Raw genomic sequence first — 25,959 nt, 5'->3', positions numbered from 1 at the left:
AAAAAAAAAAAAAAGATCTATATGTGACTGTCCTTCTTATAGATGTCCGTTCCTCTTCAACTGAACTGCCTACTGAGCTGTTCACTATCGCAGCATCTTTAGCCTCATAAGACTTCAAGGGTTCCAGTTAATTCTTTATTGCTTCTGTATCCCACTTCTTTGTGCATGATGCTTCCTATTTAGCCTCTTAAGATCCAGCCTGCTCTTAATCATTCTAAATTGTGATCTGAATCTATATCTGCTCGTAGATACGCTTTAAAATCTGATTTCGGAATCTCTGTCTGACCATGATGTAATACAACTGAAATCTCCCCTTATCTCCCGGCCTTTTCCAAGTATATCTCCTCCTCTTGTGATTCTCGAATACAGTATTTCCTATTATTAGCTGAATTTATTGTTCTTCAACTTCTGCTTAATACGTCGGCATGTATACTTGAACTACTGTGTCAGGTGTTGGTTTGCTGTTGATTCTGATGAGAACAATCCTATCACTGAACTATTCACGGTTACTCACTCTTTGCATTGCCTCCATATTCATAACGAATCCTACTCCCGTTCTACCATTTCCTGCTGCTGTTATTACACTATACTCGGCTGACCAGAAATGTTTGTCTTCTTCTCATTTCACTTCACTGGTACCCACTTTGTCTAGATCAGCTTTAGCATTTCCCTTTTCAGATTTTCTAGCCTCCCTACCATGTTCAAACTTCTGCCATTCGACATATCATCTTGTAAAACGTAGCCGTTTCGTTTGTTATTCAGTCTTTTTATCATGACAACTGCCACTTGGCAGTACGCTTCTACATATCAGAAAGGGGGATTACTCCGTAATCGTTTGTTAATAGAGAGATTATCATGACACTTTTCCCATTACAGACCAAATGTCCTGTGAATACACGTTATGTATCTTTAATCTAGTAATTTCAATTGCTTTCTGCATCTTCCTGCCGTTCATCATTGCTGATTCTTCTACTTTCTATGGCAGTTTTCCACCGCAAGGGCTAGAGAGTGCTCTGAACCTCTGCCTGCTCCTCCACCCTCTTTGACATGGCCGCTGGCAGTACGAAGGTGTCTTCCCCTTATGCCGGAAACCTTCAGTCACCATTGCTGATGAATTTTATTCAAAATTTAAGCCGTGGCTAGGTTCTAACTCAAAATCAAGGACGTCTTAATTATTATTCAAAGATTGTATTGTTTATTTGTCAAATACGCTAACCGTAGATCACGGGTGCCTAATTTCAAACTTATGCGTTGCCATGGGAGACAGTTCCGTGGTTTCGAAGAAGCAATACCTTTTTGTACAGTGTAGAAAAAGAAAATGAAAGAAACTCTCGGGACTCGACACCTGATACTGCTCGGGTGAAAAACACATTAGTTGTCCAAGTGAAACCACTATAAAATTAAACAGGAAAAGCCTGACACAAGTAAGAGGAAGTAATATCAGGCTTAGCTAAGGTCTCATGTGCTTGCTACCCACGTACTCCCAGAAAGGAGTCCCTCAGGGAGACCATACTTGGTGTGTAATTTCATCAAGGGACTGGAATAGAATTATAGAGGTTAGAATTTAAGAGAGTTACTCCAGAATGTGGACTGCGATAAAGAAGTGAGGAAGGAAAGAGACTTCTAGAATTATACCATAGGTACCGGTGGTAGTGTTTACAAAAACACACAAGAAGAAGGTGTACTTGGCACATACAGGAGACAATGGTCGAAATAAAGCGTACCATCAGCTTAAGAAATCAAATCTTGGATTCCAGTTCATATCCAGATGTGGCTACAGTCTCAGATCGTAGTCGTCTGGTGACAAACAGCACTTGAAATCAGGAAGACAAATAAATCCGAGTATACGATGAAATAAACTGTGAATATTTGAGAGTGAAATTATCTGAGGCAGTGAACAATACCCAGCACATTGTCCTCGGTAGCCAGTATTCATCAGAGACGAAGGTATCGCAGGAATTTCCCTTTAAAGTATGACAGGGTTGCTTTCTCTAGAATCGTAAACAGAGGAGTAGGATGAACAGCATCTGCGACTGTTTGCTTATGACTGTGTTGTGAACAGGAAAGTGTAGTCGTCGAGTGTCTGTGGGAGAATACGTGGTGATTAAGACAGAATTTCAGTTTGGTATGATGAATGGCTCCTTGCTCTAGATATAGGAAAATGTAAGCTAATGCAAATGAGTAGGAAAGGCAATCCTGTTATGTTCAAATAAAGTATTCGTCGTGTGCTTCTTGACTATGTCACGTCGATTAATTATGTAAGTGCAGCAATGCAAAGGGTTATGAAATGAACTATGACGCAACTCCAGTAGGGGTATGGGCGAATGTTCGACTAGAAAAGTATAGCACATCTATAAAGGAGACGGCGTATAGAACACTAGTACGACTTATCCTTGAGTGTTACTCGACTGATTGAGATCCATGGCAGCTCAGATTAAAGGAATACATCGTCTTGCTAGATCTGTTACCATTAGTTTCCATTAACAACCTAGTATTACAGAGATGCTTTGTAAACTCAAATGGGAGTCTCTGGAAGCAAGATGACGTTCTTTCCGCGAAACAGTATTGATAAAATTTAGAAAACCGGCTGTAGCGGCTGACTGTAGGACGATTCTACGACCACCAATGTCAGTTTCGCCTAAGGACCGCAAAGACAAGATAAATCATAGCTCGCTCGGAGACATAATGACAGTTTCTCCAACACTCCACTTGCGAGTTAAGGAAGCAAGGGCATGTGCAGTAATGATCAAAGGTTCCCTCCGCAATTCACTATTTGTGGTTGGCGGAGCATGTATGTAAATGTAAATGAAAAAAGAAAATACGATAACCTAACGAATAGGAACTGCAAACAGGCTAAATGAGAGTGGATGGACGTACAAAGAGATGAAAAGTTCACCACCAGGCGGCAGATGTTTTAGGACCATGTGGAAGCAACCGAAACTCTAAAGCCGAGCGGAGTAGCCGCGGGGTTTAAGGCGCCATGTCACGGATTGCGCGGCCTCTCTCACCAGAGGTTCCAGTTCGCCCTCGGGCATGGGTGTGTGCGTTGTTCTTAGCATAAGTCAGTTTAGTTAGTTTCAGTAGTGTGTAAGTCTAGGGACAGATGAACTTAGCAGTTTGGTCACTTAGGAATTCACACATTTTTCTCAAACTCTGATGACTCAAAAAAATGACTTAAAGGTCTTGTATTTTGTTCCACTGCCGGTGCAAATATGGCCGTTTGAAATCATCGAATAATACTGTCTCTGTACCACATGTCTTTCAGAATCATCACTGCTTTGGACCAGTCTGATGCGGCCCGCCAGGGATCCCTCTCCTGATCTAAACTCTTCATTCGGAGTAGCACCTGCACCATGCGCTCTCATTTATTTGTTGTGTGCATTCCCGTCTCTTTCTTCCCTTACAGTTTTTACCCAATACAGCTCCTTCTATTTCCAACTCAATTATGCGCTGATATCTTAACACATGTTGTATCATCCTGCTCCTTCTTTTTGTCAGTGCTTTCCATATGTTCCTTTCTTTGAAAATTCTGTGGAGATATTTCTCATTCCCTATTTTATCAATCCACTTAATTTTCAACATTTTTTGTAGCATCACATTTCAAACACATCGAATCTCTTCCGGTTTACCCGCAATATATGATCCAATACCATATAATGCCGTGATCCAAATGAACATTCTCAGAAATTTCTGCCTGAAATACGTACGTCTCATTAATCTTTAGATCTTGAGTAAATAATGCTGCTTGTGCAACATATATTACGTATGTTCGCATCATCTGACGATTTTACTTTACGATTTCGATTTGTTCTTACGCTCTGTATTTTGTTTGAATCATCAGGCAATTTTCCACATGAGGACGAACGGTGTCTTTGTGAGAGATAAATGTAACGTATTGATAAGACTTCGGATTCATATTAGAGAAGAAGGTGGTTCAAATCCTCATCCAACCCTCCAGATTTATGTCGAAGAAAAATACTGTGATTTTTCCCTTGAAAGTGCACGATCGGCATCCTTCACCATCCTTCCCCAATCTGAACTTGCTGTCCCTAATAACATCGTCGTCGACCGAACTTTAAGCAGTAATATTGGAGTAATATTGCATTTCAGCATCTATGTGGTCATATTCTATTTTACGTTTGGACTCCGCATCGCACTGGGTTAATGTTAAATGGTTAGGCAGCACAGTTGTACCTTATCATCAGTCATTTGATTTGCCTAACAATTTTCATGAAGCAACACATAGTATAAATATCTTTGTTGCTACGTGACCACTTCCGTGAAATGCTTTAATTTTAAGTTCGTCTGAATAAGTCAGTGCCTCAGTGATAAATTTGCATCGTCTGGCATTAAACAACATTAAAATTTGAATATCTGCTCAGTTAATTTTATTTCCGACTATTTTAAAGTTCGTTTTTCATCTCGCTTTATGTCTGGAATACGAAATATTTCCTTTTTCTTACACAAGAAGAGTTCGTCGATCAAATCATTTTCGATTTTTCCCTGTATTGCTTTGGAGACTTTTTTTTCCTTTTATACAGGTGTTAGTTGAGCTATGTCGAAGGAGCATTAGAAACAAGACATTTGAACAGGTAAATATTTCTCATGAAACAGTTTTCGAAAAACTGAACACGACGATAACTTTGTAAGAACAAAGCGTCAGGTCAGAATGCAACCATTTTAATTATATATTTCTGAAGTATTAATAAGTTAAGAACTCATTCATGTTAACTACGTGCAAAGCGGTGCTTTGTGGCATAAGCTCATTACACATATATTTTTTTTAAAAAAGTCAGTAATAAATGTAAAGTTTTGAAATTTTAATGAATTCCGCTTGCTTCGCACTACATTCAAATTTACTTTAAAGTCTGTAGTGACACACATAGAAACGATTATTAGGAAAGTGAAACATTCGAAGTGAGCACCAAACTACACGGTATCTTTGGCACCAAAGTTACTGGTCCAGTGAAGCACACTAACTACAACACAGATAGTAGACCTTTCTGGCGGTGTTTTCACTGACAGGTACTGGCTAGCAGCCGCAAGCTACAACTACATTTTTGTCTACAGTGATCTAACTACAGCAAAGAAGATCAGAGGCTCTGGAATGTCTCATTGTGACAGAAAATAAAATGGAGACAGGAAGGACACTAGAAACGGGCGGCATAATGTGAAGGCACATCGACACAAACCATACAACACAGAAAATCTAAAACAAATACACCCAAAGCAATCACCATAACGAATTAAATAAATGTTAAATTTGAAACTTGGTTCACGAAAAGGTAGCCTATATTACTTGGAAAAATGCAGGTTGAATATCAGTAATGGGGAAATTACGAGTCAATACGTAGTGGCCTTGGAAGGACGCTAATGTTAACTCTTCACAGAAAATGAAAGTAATACTACAGTAACTTGGAGTTATTCTTTAGCAATTTGTTCTAACCTATTTGTCGAATACAAAACATATTCAATAAACGTCTATCACTAGCAATGAGGAGAGCATTGTAAACATTACTGGTGGCTTAATACTCTTATGGAAGGTAAGAAACAATCAAAACCATTTCACAGGAGCTAATAATCCACAAACGTATGAGTCTAAGGGTTGAAGACACAGCTCAAAAACTTGTAGTGGTTACGAAACTAGTATTCCACCGAATGACCTACACACTGTTATCTACTCTAGAAAAACTGAGAAACATTTCGCAGACAATTACCGTTTCCGGATCAAAAGCTAGTATCAAAATAAAAATTATCTGTTTAACTTGAAGAAATAATAAAACAGGCTTCTGCGTTTGTGGAATAATTCGAAGATAAACATGCGACATGGAGCGTTCAGTAAGGAGGTTCTGTTATCAGGAATACGGTACACTTAGCATCCACCCTCCATGGTCTGCTGACCGCATGCGACACAAAAGACCAACGGCCAACATCTACCAAAGTGAAAAAGCAACAAGGACACAACAAATAGATGTGAAGTCAACAAACCTCGCAGGTTCCCGTTTCGATACCTCTCCACCATAACTGAATGACTCAGGTTCGCTGCAATAAGTAACAAAAGAACATACAGTGGCACAGTACCGCGAGGAGCTCTTTCGGACATCATCTGGTGACATTTGCAGTTCCAGAATTAGGCATTCTGCAATCAACAAAAGAAATTCATAAATATAGACTATAATCAATTTCGTTATTTCAGTATTCAGATTTCTTCTTTGGTTCCAGTGTTACCCAGTGGTCATCAGATAATGTCCAAAATTCCTAGTTTCATAAAAGAGCGATAAATGCATTTTTTTTTCTTTGTGCCGTGAGAAATCTGTGTAACATTTGTGTGATACAATGTGACAGTTTGTGCTATTAATGAGTCTCAGTGACATGCACAAAAACAGTTATTAGGAATGTGAATCATTCGATGTTAGCACCAAGGTACACTGCATCTGTGGCACCAAAATGAAGCACACTAAATGGTCCTTTTTGTACCGGCAAAACCCGTGTATGGTTTGCTTGACGCAAAGTGACAGATTATGTGCTTAAGATATACTAACCTACAAAGTAAATGGTTCTATCCCTAACCTCTGTACTATTATGCAAGGTAATTCGACAAAGGACGTAACTGTAGGACCAGATGTTAATAGAATTTTAACACTGCTCAACATGTGTAGTTGTGACCTGTGATAGTGGAACCTTACGACGCTGAGGATGTTGAAAAAATTAAGACTCATCAAACACCCGTTAAAACCTTCAAAACAGACAATAATTCCAAATACCTAAAATTTTCACCCAAAATGTATAAGTAGTTGGCTACACAACAAACGATGTTCTTTCAATAGATTAACTCTAGCCTCGTAAACTATGTTGGTCTCTATTTTGCAGTCACATTCATCCCTTCAAAGTGTCTAATGCAAGGCCGCTATTTTAATAGGCCCCTGAAACCTAGCCATAAATTCAGTGACTATTAAACGCAGCCACATGAGACTAACGTCTAGGATAAGAAATAATTGTAGAAAGTTTGAGAGGCCGATTTTTACAGATACTTCTGCATGTTTTCCGAAATATGGAACATCATGTATGCAAAAATCCACGGTTCTATATGCAGAACAAATTACGCGATCTGAATATTTGCTAAAGTAGTACAGTAATAATAGCTATACAGCTGTACGGAACCTGTTTTAAGCGTCGAATTACCCCTTGTTAGACAACCTTACCCTTGAACCAAGTACTGCCTGATATATGCAGCAAAGGTTAATTGTCTTCCCACTGGCAAGAAGCAGGTGTTCCATATGTAAGCGAGTCGGAGTCTGCCTCTACATCTCCTTAACCACACACTCCCAAGTACTGTAACTACTCCCAGAGGTACTTCGCTGCGCGGCGGCATAGCGCTTCGTGAAACCGAGAACATGAGCATAATAAGGTCGTGACACAAAACCACTATACCATTTCTGTTGAAGGATCGTCATCAACAAGTCATCGACAACGCGACATTCCTGCTGAAACCGATCTCTAGATGATAACTCAGTGCTTGCGCTGATTTTAACAAAAATTCTCGGTGAGAGTGAAACGATTGTCCATTAACAACACCGAACGCGTTGACGCAGTGTATTAGACACTGGAGTCACATTCCGTAGGAATCCAGGCGTTTTCACTTTTCCCTGCTTTCCCCAAAGCCCTGAGCTTTCCTTTGAAAGACACTCAGGCTAATTTTTTCTTCTATTCTTCCTCAGTCCGAGCTTCTCCTGCTCTTTTAATGATCTTGTTCACAACGTCAAATCTTCTTGATTCGTTTTGTTTTGTTTACGGTATTGCATCCAGTGAAAGACCATCTATCCTCGAAATTTATGACGTAATTTATTCTCTGCAAGTCATTTTCCCGTTTTTGCCTTCTTTTGTATCAAAAATAAAACACTAGCCTAGCGTATTTAATTTGGCATCTGCAAGTGCTGCTCTGGATAGGTAATAACACGACAGAAAGTTTATATCCCTAAGCAACATTGTTTTATTTTTCACGTGTACAATATTATCTCGATTTCCAAAATTCAGAGTCCTGGAAGATGCAGACTTACCTTTTGTTCTAATTTATGGAAGGAAAAGCTAACACATTTCGTCTATATAGTAATACTAACAACCACATAATATGTTGTAGAACATACCTTTACTACCCAATACCTACGAAATGTTCTTGGAGATCAACGTAAATACACCATTAATATATCTCAATTACATTTTATACTGTTTTCCGCAAAGAAATTGATTTCCCTAAAGGATATCTGACGACATCCTATTTCCCACTCCCGTCCTGTCCTCTCCCTTTACGTAAGTAATGATTCGAATATGTGTCAGTCTAGCTGTTTGTGTCATCAGTTCGACACAAATTCCTCGCCTGGGCCAACTTCTTCATCTCAGAGCAGCACTTGCAACCTACGCCTTCAATTATTTGCTGGATGAATTCTTGGTGTCTGCCTTTACTGTTTTTACCCACGACAGCTCTGCTCCAGTACCATGGAAGTTATTCCCTGATGTCTTAACAGATGTCCTACCATCCTGGCCCTTCTTCTTATCAGTGTTTACCATACATGTTTTCCTCTCCAGTTCTGTGGAGAACCTCCGAGGAGTACAATTATCTTTAAAGATGCACCCTACTACAGGAACACTGATTAACTTTTTGTATGAAAATTTGCCCTGTAAGTATTCCACTATCTTTGCTGAGCAGATGAAAATTCTCGACCTTCTAGATAGTTTGACAATTTAAATATTAGGATAGAAATGGACAGTACATCTGACAATAACACAGTTAGACGTTAAATTCAGAGATTACATTTTACAATTTTTCTGTTCTCCGTGTTTCTCCAAATTTCGTCGCCTACGATGGTAGTGATTCTCGATTTGTTGGTCTCTTCCAAAATGGTGTTTTGTTTACTGGGTTCTCACTTTTTCATTGGAACTGAGCTGTGGCCACCTACTGAAGTAGCCTGTTCACCATGTAATACCAGCAAATGTTTCCAAACTGCTTTCATGCATTGTTTAAAACATAGTGGTAGTGTTTCAGTTATTGCTTAAAATAGACTCAGATTTAATTAACTTAATTTATGCCATTTACTTCGTGTATTGAATCACTGTACTGCAGTTGGGCTGTACTGGATGCGAGTGAAGGTTTCGTTACTCGTGTACTCGTGTGTGTGTGTGTGTGTGTGTGTGTGTGTGTGTGTGTGTGTGTGTGTGTGTGTTTGTGTGCCTGTGTATATGCCTAAGTTTTGTTCTGCATGTTCGCTATTATTCAGAAGCAAACAAATAGTCGTTCCTCCAATCTATTGTACATGTTTAAGTCGTGCAGCTGACTTTCATCTATTAGCTTTCCTCTTCGCATCTGAAATGGGTGTTCTGCTACTGTGAATAGTACGAATGCTCTGCACCTACATTTTATTGCTAATACTACGTTTTCCTCCATTGATGAACATCAAGTCACCGATTTTTTGTACTGTAAATTCAAAGTATGGTACCGGCGGTGTCCATACAAAAAAGTCATAAAATCTCATTTTTCACACACAGCCAGTAACTAATGCACCCTCCAATAGTAATTAATTAAGTTGCTAAGTGTCTCATGTATTATCTTGACAGGGAAGAATGATAGCAGATTTATTTTTACGTTTGAAAAGAGCCTACAGAATTTTCAATTCTTAAACAAATTGTGAAAACAAATGACTACAGTCCTGCTGCAGTGCAAGTTATTTTGAATAAAGTGACATGGGGACTCAGAAATATATCAAGTATAGGAAGATTCACGTTCGTCATTATAACATATATGGGCTACATTTTGGACAAAAAAGTCGATTATTTAGAAAAAAAATACTACTATGAGTTATGTGGGTAGAGGCTCCCTACAGATAAATTGAAACAGATTGTAGAAAGTCACTGGAACAAGTTTCACCAGTCTCCTGTATGATTGTGTTAAGCAGTGCGTAAGACGAATGGGCCACAGTTTCAATACTCGTTTGAAGGAACATACTACTGGAATAACACGTAATAAATCCGTATATGGTCATCATCTGTTAAGGAGTAACAAAGGAAAAATTCTGCTACTATATGCTCTAGGAGAAATAAAAATTTGTAGTCATTACAAAAGTTGGCCCCAAGAATTGTTGACCAAGCAGTTCGATTTTAAAGAAAATCAGTTCGATGATTTGTTATAGCATGTACTTAATGCTCTTCTGTCCTAAGTGTTTTTTATTTTAGTCTTAGATAGGGCAACTTAGTTATATCTAAATTCTTGTGTACACATTGTAGGGTGTTTTTATATGTTTCTATTTTTAGATTTTGCCAATAAATGGACTACTAGAAAGGAGTCCAAAAAGTCAAGTGGTGAAGTCATATTTTATGCCTAGCAGCTGCCACTCATTTGCCTAGTTCTTAGTATTGGGCGTTGAAAACTGGTGCTCCGATACTTAATAGTTTATTATGGTTGAAAGACGATTAAGTTTTCCTGAAAGTGGTTACTGGCGGTCGTACTTCATATATTCTGCTTATCCGATATACATTTCACACTAGTTACCACTGCTTTCAAATGAAACCTAATATTTCACGTAACTACGTGATCGACGGCAATTAGATAGAGTCTTTTTTGTGTGTTAAATAAAAATCTATAAAACTGTCTGTTTTTTAAATTTCCTTCATGATCTGTATTGATTGATTGTCCTCATATGAATGTAAAAGTTTTGTAATTAAACATTGTACAATGTACAGCATGAAGTGGAACACACATCGTTCTTCAAGGTGACCCACAGGCCGTGGTATCGCTGAGACGCTGCGTATCTTCGCTTGGCTGTTTGTATCGTCTCTGCTACACTCCCTGGAGACTTGAACTCGAATAACACTTCTATATATTGCACAATAGAGGGCATTCCCATTATATTTTGGACGCTGCTATTAGCCTTTACAGTTTTTAATGCATTTTTATATGTTTTAAACATACACATAACAAAAAGTTTTGCATCACCTCGGTGCCGAGAGTTCCGGAACCTGTACGGAAAATTGGAGTAGAGATCAACATAAACATCATTTCCGCCCTTTTTATTGCTCATGGAAACCACACATTACATGTTGTACCACCATACAGTGGCCTTCAGAGGTGGCGATCCAGATTGATGTACACAAAGACAAAGTGCCAAAGAATGATGTTGTGGCTAAATTATGTATTAAAATGAAGACAGGCAATGAACCAGTGAACGTAAATCCGACAGAGAATGACCTCGTAACTGGAAAACCTAAACATAGGAGACCGTCGCACTTAGGATAGGGAGGAAGGCACACTTTCTTTTGGTTAGATCCTGGTCGTTCAAGGTTTTCCAGTCCATAATCATCATCGATAAATAACGCTGTTTGCATCTTATCTTAAGATATATTATAAACCCAAAAATTATGATCCCATAACTAAACAATACAAAAGTAATTCATTCATTATCACATGGGTGTTTATTGAAGAAAATAAGTTCGTATGGGATACCTAAACATATTTTAGATTGCACTGAAAATATTGTTAATTTAGTAACTGCCAGGATGCAGTAAGTTATCCTGAATGTAGCTTCATCTATAAACATAGAAATAATATGTATTGTGATCTAACGAAGACTAATAGACCATTACTGTTAATTACATAATGATTCCAAGCATAGTATTAATTGCAATGTTAGAATTTTCACCGATAACACCTTTACACAAGAAAAAATTATATCTGATAGAAATTATAGTAATACCCAGTTTGAAAAGAAATGACTCTGAGGCGAAGACTAGCAGTTAATTCTCATTATGGAAACATCAAAATTGTGTACATGAAATACATATAGCGAGGGAGAAACAATGTTTAGGGTTTTGAAGTGGACCTCTTAGATAAGGTCAGCTGTACACAGGGCAAATGAAAGGCTTCCATATCGTGGTAGAACATTGGGATCCTGGAATCTGTATTCAAAAGATATTGTTTACTAAACAGTTAAGTCTTGATCCACTAAATTTTTGGCGTGCAACTACTTCCATTTCTTCTAATATTTGAGCCTTATAGCTTTCGGCCATCTTCAGAGTGAGCCGACAGATTGATGCAACAACACTTGTTCCGTTCTTTTAATCGTGCGGATTGCGCCACTGCACATTCGGCCGCAGATACCCAGGCACCAGAGAGATATGTTGATCGGACGAAATGAGGTATGCGTAAACTGAATGTGACTAAGCGGTCGATCAATATTGTGATACAGATTATCCTTATGAGCTATATTGTAACTATGTGTTTGCAAGTTTATTAAAAGAAGCACCAGATTCCATGATTTATCCAAGCTGAAAAGGCTATCTCCATTGATTAAATTCTTCACCAAACTATTTTCAACTGCTTCTTTTTACCACTGAGTCCTAAAAAGAGACAAAGTTTACATTATGATTTCGACATTTTCGTACCGCATAGAGGGACTGGTGCCTATGAAGTGCTCTGCCGCAGCCGATTTATGGGGAGTACTAAGATGTTCCATATGTTTTTGGTGGACTGTAGATGGTCAGTCACAAGAGTGGTAAACACCTTATCAACCAGGTGGTAAGGGAGAACGCAGCGGTTATTAACGCCTCCCACTTTCCGCCAGAAGTTGTGCAAATATTTAAAACAAGTGGTCTGGTTCCTCCGAGGCTGTAAGGACTCCAGAAAATCTATCAGTAGGATGTTCTTAAGCGACCAAAAAAAATGGCTCTGAGGACTATGGGACTCAACTGCTGTGGTCATAAGTCCCCTAGAACTTAGAACTACTTAAACCTAACTAACCTAAGGACAGCACACAACACCCAGCTATCACGAGGCAGAGAAAATCCCTGACCCCGCCGGGAATCGAACCCGGGAACCCGGGCGTGGGAAGCGAGAACGCTACCGCACGACCACGAGATGCGGGCTTAAGCGACCAACAGTGAATAATATTTGCCCCCCAAAAAAAAAACGACGACTGTGCCTAACACTTATTCCCGTTATTAACACCTATTTTAGGGAAATGTGCTCATCACCACACTTCATTGACAGACTTAAATCACTAACACTGAACAGGATTTATTAGTCATCTCTGATGTGGTTTCCTTATACACCGAGGTTCTTCGTTCAGAGCATTTATCTCTTGTTGGCAAAAGTATTCATAAAGGGGTTTCAACTTTGTTCAAAGATATTCTGGTCTCGGCTAACTTTTTATTTAGTAACGATTTTTGGACTGACATTGTCACCATCGGTACTCCCTTGTCGCCCTTGGTGTCTATTTAGCTTATGGAGGAATCTGAGAATAAGTTTGTGGTCTATCTGAATTTGAAACCCACAATATTTTGAAGATACATTGACGATGCTTATATATTGTGGCCTCATGGTGAAGATAAATTGCACGAATTTTTAAACCATCTAAATTCCTGAAGCGACGAATGAAATTTTGTAGTAAGGCCGGGAGTCGAACATAGGTCTCCGGCTCACTAGACAGATGCACTAACCACTATGTCATCTTGGCGCAGAGGCTTTGCACAACTGCACATACTAAACTTGTACACCTTCCGCCTCACTTTAGCCGACTTGGCTAAACTCAAATAGCATTGCTACAAGACTGAAAGAAATTAGATGTTTTTGTGATTAACAATGACGCCGCCTAATACCAAAAAGTACTTTATTCAAAATTGCTCTGTTATAGGAAGCTACAAACTTGTAACAAGCAAGAAGAATTATTGGTACGGTAAAAGCTAACAGTAACTTATACGGGAGGAAGATCAGAGTCAATGGAGAATTCGTGTGTGGTGAGGGATATTTGGTACTGCAATTATTGATACTTATTTCGATAATGTAAAGAATATGCCAACGTTCATACACGAATTCTTCCTCGTCTTATGGATGATGCGCCACTGGGTACCGGAATGTTTATGTCGTACCAACACGATGGTTGTCCAACACAAATTCATTGAGGACCCGTCTTGTCTGAATGAGCGGTGTGCAGTTTCCTTGGCTTTCCGTTTGCTCAAGCATTTGAATGAATCACATATCTGCCGAGTTCCTGGTCTATACGCTAGTACAGGAGAACAAAGAGAGTGTTACGTTTCTAACAACGGTATGTTTACGGGAATGGTACAAAGTGAACGTTTCAGCACAGGTCTCGAGAGAGGAAGTGGATAATCGAATAAACACACAATAATGTTTGAAAAATGGTTAATGCTGTTCATATCTTCGTAATAAACTAAGTTAGATGGAAGTCAGTAATGCTGGCTATGTTTCCCTGGTTCCCATTCAAAATTTTCCCGCCATCTTCAGCACAAGTTATTTGGTGACGTAAATATAAATGCGACACCCCTCGTATCACTACGCGACAGTGCTTCCTCGCAGAGCAAATATGTAACCACAAGATGAAGACAAACGCTAGGGGGACGGCGAACAGCCGTAGCCGCAGACCGCGTATCGCGGGTTGCCGCCTGACAGGCGCCTGTGCTATCTGGAGCGGCGGAGGCAGCAGCAGCGCCGGCGGTGTCCGCTAGCGCAACAGCAGACGGCCGGGAAGTGGCGTTGAGAACCCGACAGCCGGCAATCTCAGCCGCAGCACTGCCGCGCCTGTCAAGGGCTTGCAGGCGGACTGAGCTCACAAGAAATGTAATGCACATCACAGCGAGCTGTGCCACCAACAAAGAAAGCTCATAAAAATAACTACATGCCAAAAGGTCGGGAGTTGCATCTGAAGGATATTAAGCAAATAGTTGGACAAACAAGAAGCCATAAATAAAATAAAATTGCACAGTTTGTAATTCTCTAGACGCAGTGTGATTAACAGCCAGTGAAGAGAGGATGCAATGATAATTACTAGTAATGGTATCCAAAACGGCCAGAAACACATTAATTAAAATTATTACGTCTTAAATAGATCTTATTCTGCACCATCACCTACAAATTTTGTCCGCTTCGAAGCGAACAGAACTTTCTGCTACTTTCGAAACACATCCCGTAAACCATTTTTTTTAGCAACATTACTAACTTGCGTGACGTCCTCCATCGTACCAGATTTTCGCCTCTGAAATTTTATTTTGATCTTGAGGAAGAGGAAAAAGTCATACAGAGCTAATTCTACTTTGTACGGTGAGTGGGGAACAGCTGTTTTCTTCTTTCTAGGTGAAAATTGCTGAATAACGCTGACTGTATGAGATTACGCATTGTCATGGTGGCACCCAGTCGTTCGTACTCCACTTCTGTAGACGTTTTCTTCTCATGTCCTTCCTCTGATATCTTATAACACCACGAGGAAGCCCTTTCTTGACTGTATGATGGAGAGATGATCTTCTTATGAAGTCTCGTCAATGTAATAGAAAGATCAACAAGCACTTATAGTTACTCGAGACTTAATGACCTTTTTTTTCCCTCATCGATGATAACCTTTGAGATAAAGTTTGTATCGTCTCGAAACATCTGTTTAAGACACCTCCCGACTTGCATACGATATTGCTTACGATCATTTTGAAACACTCGTTACTCAAACTTCGTCGCAGTTTTTCTCATGCTCGATTCTTCTAAGAGAATACCATATCTTATTCCCAAGGTGCTGAGACATCTATGTTTATAATCTTGCAGAATCAGATCTTTTTCCTCGACTTTTCTGATTTGACGCTTGTGGAAGGCCCACTTAAGGGATCGTCGTCATCAGTCGATTTTCGCATGTTTATCAAACTTTTATACCAGTCGCGTCCCAGTATATGAACCAAAGTGTTGTCTCCAAAACCTTGACTCATAATTTGTTTCGGTTCTGCAGCAGTTCCCTGATTTGTATGAAACTTTTTACAGACACACTATCATGTCATCCATCACCGAACTACAAACCTAGGAACACGGCAATAGAAATATGCGTACCATCAATTAATCATCCCATTCTCCTAGCAGCCACTTGCCACATTGATCCAAGGAGGGTGTGGAAAAACCTCACAGTATTTCACCGTACTCGTAACAGTCAAATTTTAGTAATTCTTGGATTCCACGACGTAGCTGTCTGGTGTTTATTTTTATGACTTTGGTGAAATGATGATCCATATATGTTATTTAAGTTGACTGCACATTTATTCAACTCAATGGTAATCCCTGTGATGACAGCAAGAAGTTACGACTTCCGTACTAAAAACTGTTGCTTGAAAATTAGAAAACGGTTGATGATGTAGAATTACTGTCTCTTCTTAGTATCATCTTCGTGGTGCAGGTATACTGAGTTGGTAGAAACCGGTGATTTTATTAACAATGTAACGTTTGCGATCAAAGACCGCAAATAAAATTATTTAAGCTACTATCGATCACCGATGCTCACACAGACATAAACTGCAACTAACAATACCGACTAGAACAAGTGATGGACCTTCCACAATTTCATTACCTTCAATTGCACAAAGTGTTGAAAATAAGGGGTGAGAATTACGTAAATCGTGATTTAAGAATGATTTGTGACTATCAATGAGATACATGTTTATATTATGGCGCATACTAACATGTATATCGACTGCTTCCGGTTACAGACCGTTCACGAGGAAGATAGGACATAATTAAATGTTTCTCTGACATCGAGGTCGTTAGAGATATAACCCAAGTTCAGACGGTGATGGACAGCCGCCATGACAAAACATTGTCCTGGAACTGACTTACGGAAACCATGGCATATCGCAGATACGAATTCTGGATGAGCAAGTGCCCAACCTCAGTTCCTCGGTTCAACATTATCAAGTCCAAGGTCAACAAGAAAAGGTACACATAGTGATCAGAACGTGATATAGTCAACAGAACCGAACCTTCAGATTCTGAAAATTAGGTGTGTATATGCATAAACGACAAAAATACAAAACATTAAGTTTGTCTTTGTTATAACTTTATTTCTGTGCAAATTTTAAGCTCAGTATCAATACATCAATATTTTTTACTTTTCGGAAGGACAAACTCAACTTACAGGAAAGTCAAAACAACCTCCGGTGAAAGTAAAATCAATGGCGGTAACATTAACAGTGCAACGGACACTCCACCGTTTAAATACAGAGGAAAGAACGTATAGGTGGAAACAGTACACTGGAGGCCTCTATGATGGGGATGATTTGTCTGAAGATTTAGAAGAGCTCGTACGGAAAGATATAGGTGTTCATTCTTTCCGCGCGCTATACGACAGTGGAATAATAGAGAATTATGAAGGTGGTTCGATGAACCCTCTGACAGGTACTTAAATGTGATTTGCACAGTATCCATGTAGATGTAGATGTAGAAGGCCAGTCAAACAAGACGGAATGTAGCGAGCGAGAGAATGTGAAAATTTCGCCTGTGGTAAAATAACAGCGGTACGGACAGCTGAATTATCCTGTAAACTTGTTTCTGTTGCTCTGAAAATAGCCTTCAAAGACGATTTCAGCGACATAACATGCCTTACCATGACACAGCAGGGTTTGTAAACGATGCTTCACCCGCAAACAAAATCTTATGTAGACACTCCACAACACTTTCAGTCCTGTGGACATAATTCGTAAATTGTAATCAATTCTGAAATGCTACTAACCACGATGCTACTAATTGAGCGTAATCTCGTAAGGATGGACCCAACATAACGTAACGTAACAAGGTAACAGCGTCGCGAACCTTTGTCCCGCTGTCAGAAGAAGAGGTCGCACAAACATCTTCTCTACTGCACCAAATGAAAGCAGACACGTAACTCAGGTAACTTTAGATGGGGCCTCCCAGCTAATAAAACCATTACGTATGCGTTTGAAGCCCATAAAAAGTACGTGTTTCTTCTGCTGTAGCTATCACACAACTTGCTCTTAATGCTATGTAGACTTCCACCATACATACCACAGTCGATAAGGTAGATTTAGCTGTCGTTATCTACGTCGTAAAACGTCTGTGACAGAGGTGCGATTATATACTGACAGTTATTCTGATTGTAGCAGTTATTTCAAACATGATAAGTAAACTTCCAAGAGACAGTAAGAGTGAAGAATGAAATACGACAACGAAAACGAACCACGACTGATGAGAGTAGTGTAACTAATATTTTAGCAGTACTAATAGTTAAAGCCATGTCACTACGAGGCAGCTTCAGTGCGAACACTACATTCCAATGAATTTCATCCATCCGATATTGTGCTCAATCAATATCTTCGTGGTAATGATTTTCAGAACCAGTTACTGTTCTCGAAGCATTGTTTACAACCACGTTCAAATCAGTCTTAGCAATATGAATGGCTGCTTGGTTGAAAGTCCACTCTCGCTGAAGGAAGGAAGTAAATAAAAATTGACCAACATAACAGTAGTTCCTTCCATTCTGCATTAGTGAATGTAAGATACATAATCTAATTACATTTTTTCCAACAATTTCTTTACATTTTGGCTAATGGTGACTAATTATAAAGTCATTAGTTGAGAATTATCAGAGTTGTTGAAACAGAAAGTAAAGAAATAAAAAGAGTGAATTTCAGTTCCGAAATCTTTCACCAACTCAGTTATGGAATTTCATATTTTTATACTACGCTGTGTTAATTTGAGATATGGATATTGAGCAATGCTAACTATGCGTTTTCGTGAACTTCGCTGCATATCTGTGTTTGGTTTCCCGCCCTTGTTGCAGTTACGTCGTGGTTCTTCTTCCTTCTACGTGTGGCAGCACTGATGTGTATCGATATTTGCGTCGTGTACCGGCTTTGGTTTGGTGCATATAGCTTCCGGCTAGGGGGGGGGGGGGGGGTGTCTGCAGGCAGTCGGTCGGTTGTTGCGGACGAGGGAAGTTATTTCCGTGCGGTGCAGTCGGCTAGGTCCGCTGGCAGCCCCTGCCCAGTGTCGGAGAGTGTGTGGAGCTGTCCGATCGCTACGACCTACGTGGTTCACCGACCCAGGACCTTCAAAGTTGGGTAGTGGTTTCTAGTACCCAAGCCACGTTCATTCATGTTGTGGTGGTTCGTTTCGGTGGTTTGCTGTTGGGGAGGTTTTCCTGTGAACAACACCGAATGTTTCTACTGCTGAAATTTAGCCGCCATGCGGTGCAATTGACTATTTTGGTTGACTACAATTCGAGTGCACCAGTGGAATTTTCTGCATTGTGGCCGTTAGTGTTCCGGTTACCTGCCCTGGCCACTAACGTAATTTCAGGCAGCATCCTTCCCTCACCTGTTGTCGCTGTCCAACATGGTGTGTAATTCTGACAGCTAATACATACTCCATTGTGGATTATCACGTTTGTAACATTTTCTGAGTTCTCATGTACTGATTGGGGGAAGCAAGTTGTTGTGTCAGTCGGTCCATGGCTGTCCCCTTGTTGGGTTCCGACGGATCAAGTGTAGTTGGGCTCACCATCTGTCTCGCCTAAGTGAACGAGGGCAGACCGATCTCCCTGGAGGCTTCTGAGTGCCACCGGTGTTTAATTATCTGTTTTCAGCTGCTTAAAACTTAAGGCTTATTTTTATTTTTTTCCTTTTTCTTAAAAATTTTGCAAAATTAATTCTTTAATTTATGTTTCAAGCTTAAACATTGCGGCCTTCTGCCTTTAAAATATTATGGTAATATATTTTAAAATTTTGAAACTTAATTGTGGCCTTCAGCCATTGGTACTGCACCTTGCATATGTTTGTTCTATCTACTTTGCTGTGATGCTTTTTGTAATTATTTCATTGCTATCTTAATTGGATTTTTTATCTTGTTTATTTGTTAAGATTTCTTGTTTGGAGTCCTTCAGCCGTGAAAGAGTTGCATTCTGTAAAGGTCCGGCTATGTGCCGCTTTGGTTCTAAAACTGTTATTAAATTACAATAAATTACAATTAGGAGGTGAAACGGTCCCCAACCTTATTTGGCCCTTCCCACAATCCTAATTACCCGTTCTGCCCAGCAGGTTTAAAAGATAATGGAAATGACAAAATTCCTAAGGGATCTATGACTGCACAATAGAATAAGTAAAGAGGTAAAGAGAAAGACAGTCGTGCAAATAATAAAGTACACTTATGAAGTTACTATAACTTGTGAATACAAATATAGCAAGATCTGGAACGTGTTTAATACCTCAAAAATTTTAAAATGTACACTAGCTCTTAAACACATTACTCTGCCTGCACTTGAGAGCATCCTACGGCATGTGGAGTCACAAGAAACCGGCCGGCTGCTGAATATTCAGTAGCGGCGGTAGGTCCGGCGAGTGCCGACTACGTCTTCCGGAGTGCTAATGGAAGTCCAAGTGCAATGGAAGCGTGTGGAAGCGAGTTCGCGTAACCCACGATAGCCGACTTCACTACTTTCTCTACTGGAGTAAGGCTATAATTTAATGCAAAAAAATTCTGGGACCACGTCTGGCAGCCTTTTCAGTACAAAGAGGAGCGAGTTAACTTCGTAAAAGTTTCGACAGTTCTTTCCTTTAGCCTTCGTTTCCTTCGGTAAGTCAGCTTAAAGCCAAGGATGGATCTAAACAGGACTCGCCTATCTGAGTTACGTTATAGTGTCACAAGGATGAGATAGTCCATCTTGAAATCGTACTTAGAAATTAACTAGAGGTGAGGTAATTTAATATGTTCCTTGATGAGTACAGTGAATGTTTTGAGTAACTCAAGATATACACACAAATTCTTAAGTATGCAAGTAAATTCGACCTTTTAAAACTGCCTTTTCTCATTTAGACTGACCCTTAAAACTCGTGCATCTAAAATTGTCGGGAACACTATGTGAGAGAATCATTAGCGGTTCATGTTAAGGACAACACTGATTATTTCAAATTTCAGAGTAAATTAAGTTACTTGATTAGTTCTGCAACTAACAAAGAAAGCGTAAATCGTATTGTAAATAGAACTGACAGGAAAACTATCAGTTAAGGAAAAACTTGAATTATTCAAAGAAAACTTTTATCACATCCTATTTCTAAGATAAATAGTTAGGTTTCTTTCAAATTTCGTATGCGGTAACAGTTAAAAGAAGGTGAAGAGCACTGAAATCTTTTCTATCGTTTTAGCGCACTATTGGAACATTTTTTGAAAAGGACCACGGTGCACAAGAGAAACTGTGAAAGGATAGAACTGATGCTCATGTAGAGCGAATGGGTCCATCTTTGTATATTAGCCTGTACTGATTCAGTATGTAAAAAAAAGTGGCAAAAAAAAGTGAGAAACGCACAATTTTGATTTTATTACTAACTGCTGCTTACACAATCTGTTCAATAAGAGCACCGGATACGTCGGCGCGATGCTTACGCTGCTTCCGTAAAACGACGTGATGGACACTTGCTCCCCGCAGTTCCCATGGAATCTGAACAACGTGTTCCTGTATACTGGCCTTCAGATCAGGTGGAGACCGACGTTGCTCCTGCTAAGTACGTTATTTTAGATATCCCCAGAGCCAAACGTCACATTCAGATCAGGTGTTCTTGCAGGCCATGCGTCTGGAAAACCTCTAGAGATAACACATTCGTGAAAGATCGCATTATGCATATCTTTCACTGGGCGAACGTCACGAGGTGTTGCTCCATCTTCCATGGAACCAGTAGTTTCCGCACAGTTGTGCTCCTCCAAAGTGGGAATCACATGCTGTACAAGGAGATCTCGATTATGTGAAGATGTTACTATACACCTGACAAGCCATCTGGGTATATTCTCTTCAAAGAAGAAAGGACTGAGGATAAAAGCGTCTGTGCGTCCACACCATACAGTCACTTACGGTGAGTGCATTGCCTCTTTGTGCACAACACGCGTTTTAACAGTATCCCAGATTCAACTGTTCCGTATATTCGCTGCGCCCTGTTGCGTAAAGTGTTCCTCGTCATTCAATATAATATTGACCGGCCACATGTCATCAACTTCTATCCGTGCCAGAAACCGAAGTGCAAATTCAAAACGTTGCTGTGGATCATGAGGTTTCAGTCGCTTCGCCGTCTGTATCTTGTGTGATACCAGCGCAAAAAACACCGCAAAACTTTCCGTAATATTGACCATGGGACGGACAATTCTAGTGACACTGCACGAGCACTACAACTACCCAGGACACTTGCAGCATGGTCAGAATCCTCGTCAATAACTTCCACCGTTATAGGAAACCTTTTCTTCCAGGTGCTATGCAAATGTATACATGTAATTAGAGAAAGAGACAGCTCTTTCCGTTACAACACAATGTACTCGAGGTATTATCCCGCAGCGTTTGTATTCACACTGGTATCATGGAATATGGTATTCAAACAAGCCTACCCTGGTCAGTAGTGATGAATAAACAAAACTCCATATCAACATGGTAAGCTGATGAATGTGCGTATATGCAGTCAGTAAGTCGCAGGCAGATAATGCCATTTCTACTTCGCTAAAGCGACGGTTACTCAGACTGGACAATTAAGTCGTCAATCTTCTCCTACTTCTCATATGGATTTGCATCATCATTCACGAAATAAGTAATTTATTATTTACGTGTGGGTACCTACTAGTGATCTTGTTCTCGTAGGGGCTGTGCCTTCATGTAAAATGACTAAAAGCTCACACACATCCCTCGAAAGTATAAGCATCAAAATAACATTTCATTACTCTAAATCCATATATCGTCTGTAAATTTGGTCATCATATTCCCTTATAGATTTTACCCTACACTGCAGTGGCTGCCACCCTTTCTGAGACCATTACGCCTGAGTACATTCAGGTACTAGTAATCATCTCCGCCCCTCCCACACACCATCATCAACATTAGCAACTAACTTTTATAATCGGAAAAATTTCCTTCGATGAATTTTGTCTTTAAAATGATGGTTCATAAATGATAATTAGTGCTTTAGGTTTTTTAGTAAGCCACGGACACAGCATGAAAATTGGTATTGCTTTCTAACAATCGCTTTTTTTTTTTTTTTCCTAGAACGATGAAGCAATTTTCAGTGCATCGCGTGTACTACCTACAAATCGATATTAGAAAAGGAAGCAAATTATGTATCTATTGGTTGGTTGGTTGCTTGGGGAAGGAGACCAAACAACGTGGTCATCGGTCTCATCGGATTAGGGAAGGATGGGGAAGGAAGTCGGCCGTGCCCTTTCAGAGGAACCATCCCGGCATTTGCCTGGAGTGATTTAGGGAAATCACGGAAAACCTAAATCAGGATGGCCGGACGCGGGATTGAACCGTCGTTCTCTCGAATGCGAGTCCGGTGTCTAACCACTGCGCCACCTCGCTCGGTATGTATCTAAGCAGACACTTGTTACCTAACATGCTTCCTCTGCACAGCTGCTATATCTAAGAGCCCTTGCTTTATGCATACCCTGCACCTCATTTAAAATCAACCAGATTAAATCTGCTCATTGTGTTTAGGACTATTGCTCGTAAATCACTTGATTCTTCGTTTCCCTACTTCTGAACTGGCCGAAATTTGAAGACTTCTGGCTGTTAATGCTTTGTGTGTAACCACTACCACTAATGGGATCGTTTAGCTGCCGAGAGAGCGTTGCGGAGATGCTAAACAAACCTCACTGGCAGACATTACAAGAGAGACGTTGTGGATCACGGAGAGATTTACTACTGAAATTTCGGGACAGCAATTTTCAGGACGAGTCAGATAACATATTACTTCCCCCCGCATACATCTCGCGTATTGACCACGAGGAGAAAATTCGAGAAATTAGAGCCAATACAGAGGCTTACCGATAATCATTCTCCCCACGCACTATTCGCGAGTGGAATAGGGTTAGATGCATCAAATAGTGGTACCGAAAGTACCCTCCGCCACACACCATTAGGTGCCTTGCGGAGTATGATGCAGATGTAATGATAATAACAATAATAATAATGCAGTGTTGGCCCTACAGCAGATTAGTAGCCACTATAGTGTGGTGTACTGTCAATCAGTTCGTTTATTTTTGTGAAGAAAATAATGAAGCAACTTCTAGTCTACTGCAGGGACTATCTACAACGCGAGGAAGAATTTTTCATGAGATATTTAAGCATATGTGAAGTACACACAAAGGTGAGAAAACTCATGGGATACCTCCTCACATCGTATTGGACCTCCTTTCGCCCGGAGTAATGTATCAGCTCGACGTGATATGGACTCACCATGTCGTCGGAAGCCCCTGAAGAAATACTCATTCTGCCTCTTTGGCCATCCATAGTTGAGAAAGTGTTGCCGGTATAGGATTTTGTGCACGAACTAACCTCTCGATTATGTCTCATAAATGTTCGATGGGATTCGTGTCGGGCGATCTGAGAGAGCAAATCATTCGCTGGAATTGTTCACACTGTTCTTCAAACCAATTGTGAACATTCTATGTAAACACGGCTACCACCAGTTTGCACAGTGCCTTGTTGGAAACTTTGGTCCATGGCTTCATGGAGTCTGCACCACACAACTAGGCCACGGTTTTTCAGTCGTCTAGAGTCCAATCGCTATGGTCACGAGCCCAGGAGAGCCACTGCAGGTGACATGGAGCTTTTAGCACAGGCACTCGCGTCGCTCGTCTGCTGCCATATCCCATTAACGCCAAATTTCGCCAGACTCTCCGAACGGATACGTTCGTCGTACGTCCCACATTGATTTCTGAGGTTATTTGACGTAGTGTTGCTTGTCTGTTAGCATTGAGGACTCAAGGTAAACGGCGCTGCTCTCTGTCGTTAAGTGAAGGCCGTCGGCCACTGCTTTGTCCGTGGTGAGAGGTAATGCCTGAAATGTGGTATTCCCGGCACAGTCTTCACACTATTGGTCTTAGAATACTAAATCCCCTAACGATTTCTGAAATGGAATGCCCCATTCGTCTAGCTCCAATCACCATTCCCGTTCAAAGTCTGTTAATTCCGTCGTGCGGCGTATTCCACAAAGTTCCAAATTTCTGCCACCACTTGAAAATATGGCACTGTTCTGACGTCAGTATGCGTGTTGATTTCTTTTGTGAAATGACTGTTGGTGTAATGGATTAAGAACGTTGGATTTTCCGTACAAAACGCGACAGCTTTTCAGCGGAAAGACTGTGCTCTGCTCGTGGAGTCATTTAATCAGAACGGCAGCAGTAACAGCACTGCATTGCGGGAATGTTGCCAGCAAAAACAGCTGCGAAGGGGCCCCACGTCAATATATGGGTTAAAGACTATGATAATGAAATTTGAGGAAACAGGTGAATTGGCTTTTTGTGAATTGGGTTGTTCTGCAGGGAGATGGAGGTGGCCTATTCCCATTACAGTTGATAGAGTTGCTGTAGCTGTAGCCAAACATGAAGCAAATGCCTCAAATTCTGTAGATAGTGCTCGAGCTGCGTCACGGAAATTGTCTCTCTCCTGAACAACAGTTAAAAAGAATTTGCACCGCATTTTACACTAGTATCACTATAAGATTTCGAATTTGCTCCAAATGAAGCCGCAAGACTGGCTATAACGCCGTGACTTTGCCTTCGTTTTTGGGAATGCATGGAAATGGATGACATGTGGTAGGAAAAAATTTTTGGACGGACGAGTCACATTTTACTCTGCACGATTACGTGAATACACATAACTACCACATATGAGGTTCTCCCACACCACATGTTGTGCAGGAACAACCACTGCACACAGCTTATGTGACTGTCTGGTGTGGATTTACAAGCTCCAACATTTTCGGTCCGTTTGTCATCCAGGAGATAACACCTCACTGACCTCTTAGGTGTACAGCGACATCTGCAACTTATAAGCACCTCCTTGTTCAACATGTGATTCCAGCTTTGCAAGACCGCAACTGTGTCCAAACCACTATTTTCATGCAAGATGTTCTGACACCACATGTCGCTTGCCAGGTGAAAGATTTGCTTCGAGAAACCTTCGGTAATGATTGTATTTCAAGATGTGTGGCCTTCCAGTACCCTCGACCTAAATCCATGTGGCTTCTGGTTGTGGAGTATCTGAAAGATTGAATCAGTGACGTATCTGGACTTTTCCTGATCTAAAGGATAGCATACGACGACATATCGCTCTGATTATACCGGATATTGGAGAAACTGTCGATCATACTGTGTTACGGATGCAGAAT

The 25,959-nt window shown here is 40.4% G+C and overlaps 1 protein-coding gene across 1 annotated transcript in view; it reads right to left on the bottom strand.

The window, feature by feature from the left end:
* Positions 1 to 25,959, bottom strand: part of LOC126252354 (uncharacterized) — a 443,983-nt gene that overhangs the window by 50,007 nt on the left and 368,017 nt on the right. The window contains exon 4 of the mRNA XM_049953245.1: positions 5,989 to 6,042. Within this exon, the coding sequence (XP_049809202.1) occupies positions 5,989 to 6,042 (54 nt within the window). The remainder of the gene's footprint in view (positions 1 to 5,988; positions 6,043 to 25,959) is intronic.

This window comes from Schistocerca nitens, chromosome 4 (genome assembly GCF_023898315.1).
Source record: "Schistocerca nitens isolate TAMUIC-IGC-003100 chromosome 4, iqSchNite1.1, whole genome shotgun sequence".
In the NCBI taxonomy this organism is placed as follows: Eukaryota; Metazoa; Arthropoda; class Insecta; order Orthoptera; family Acrididae; genus Schistocerca; species Schistocerca nitens.
Note: the sequence above shows the minus strand (reverse complement) of the source record. Positions and strands in the feature narration are given on the sequence as shown.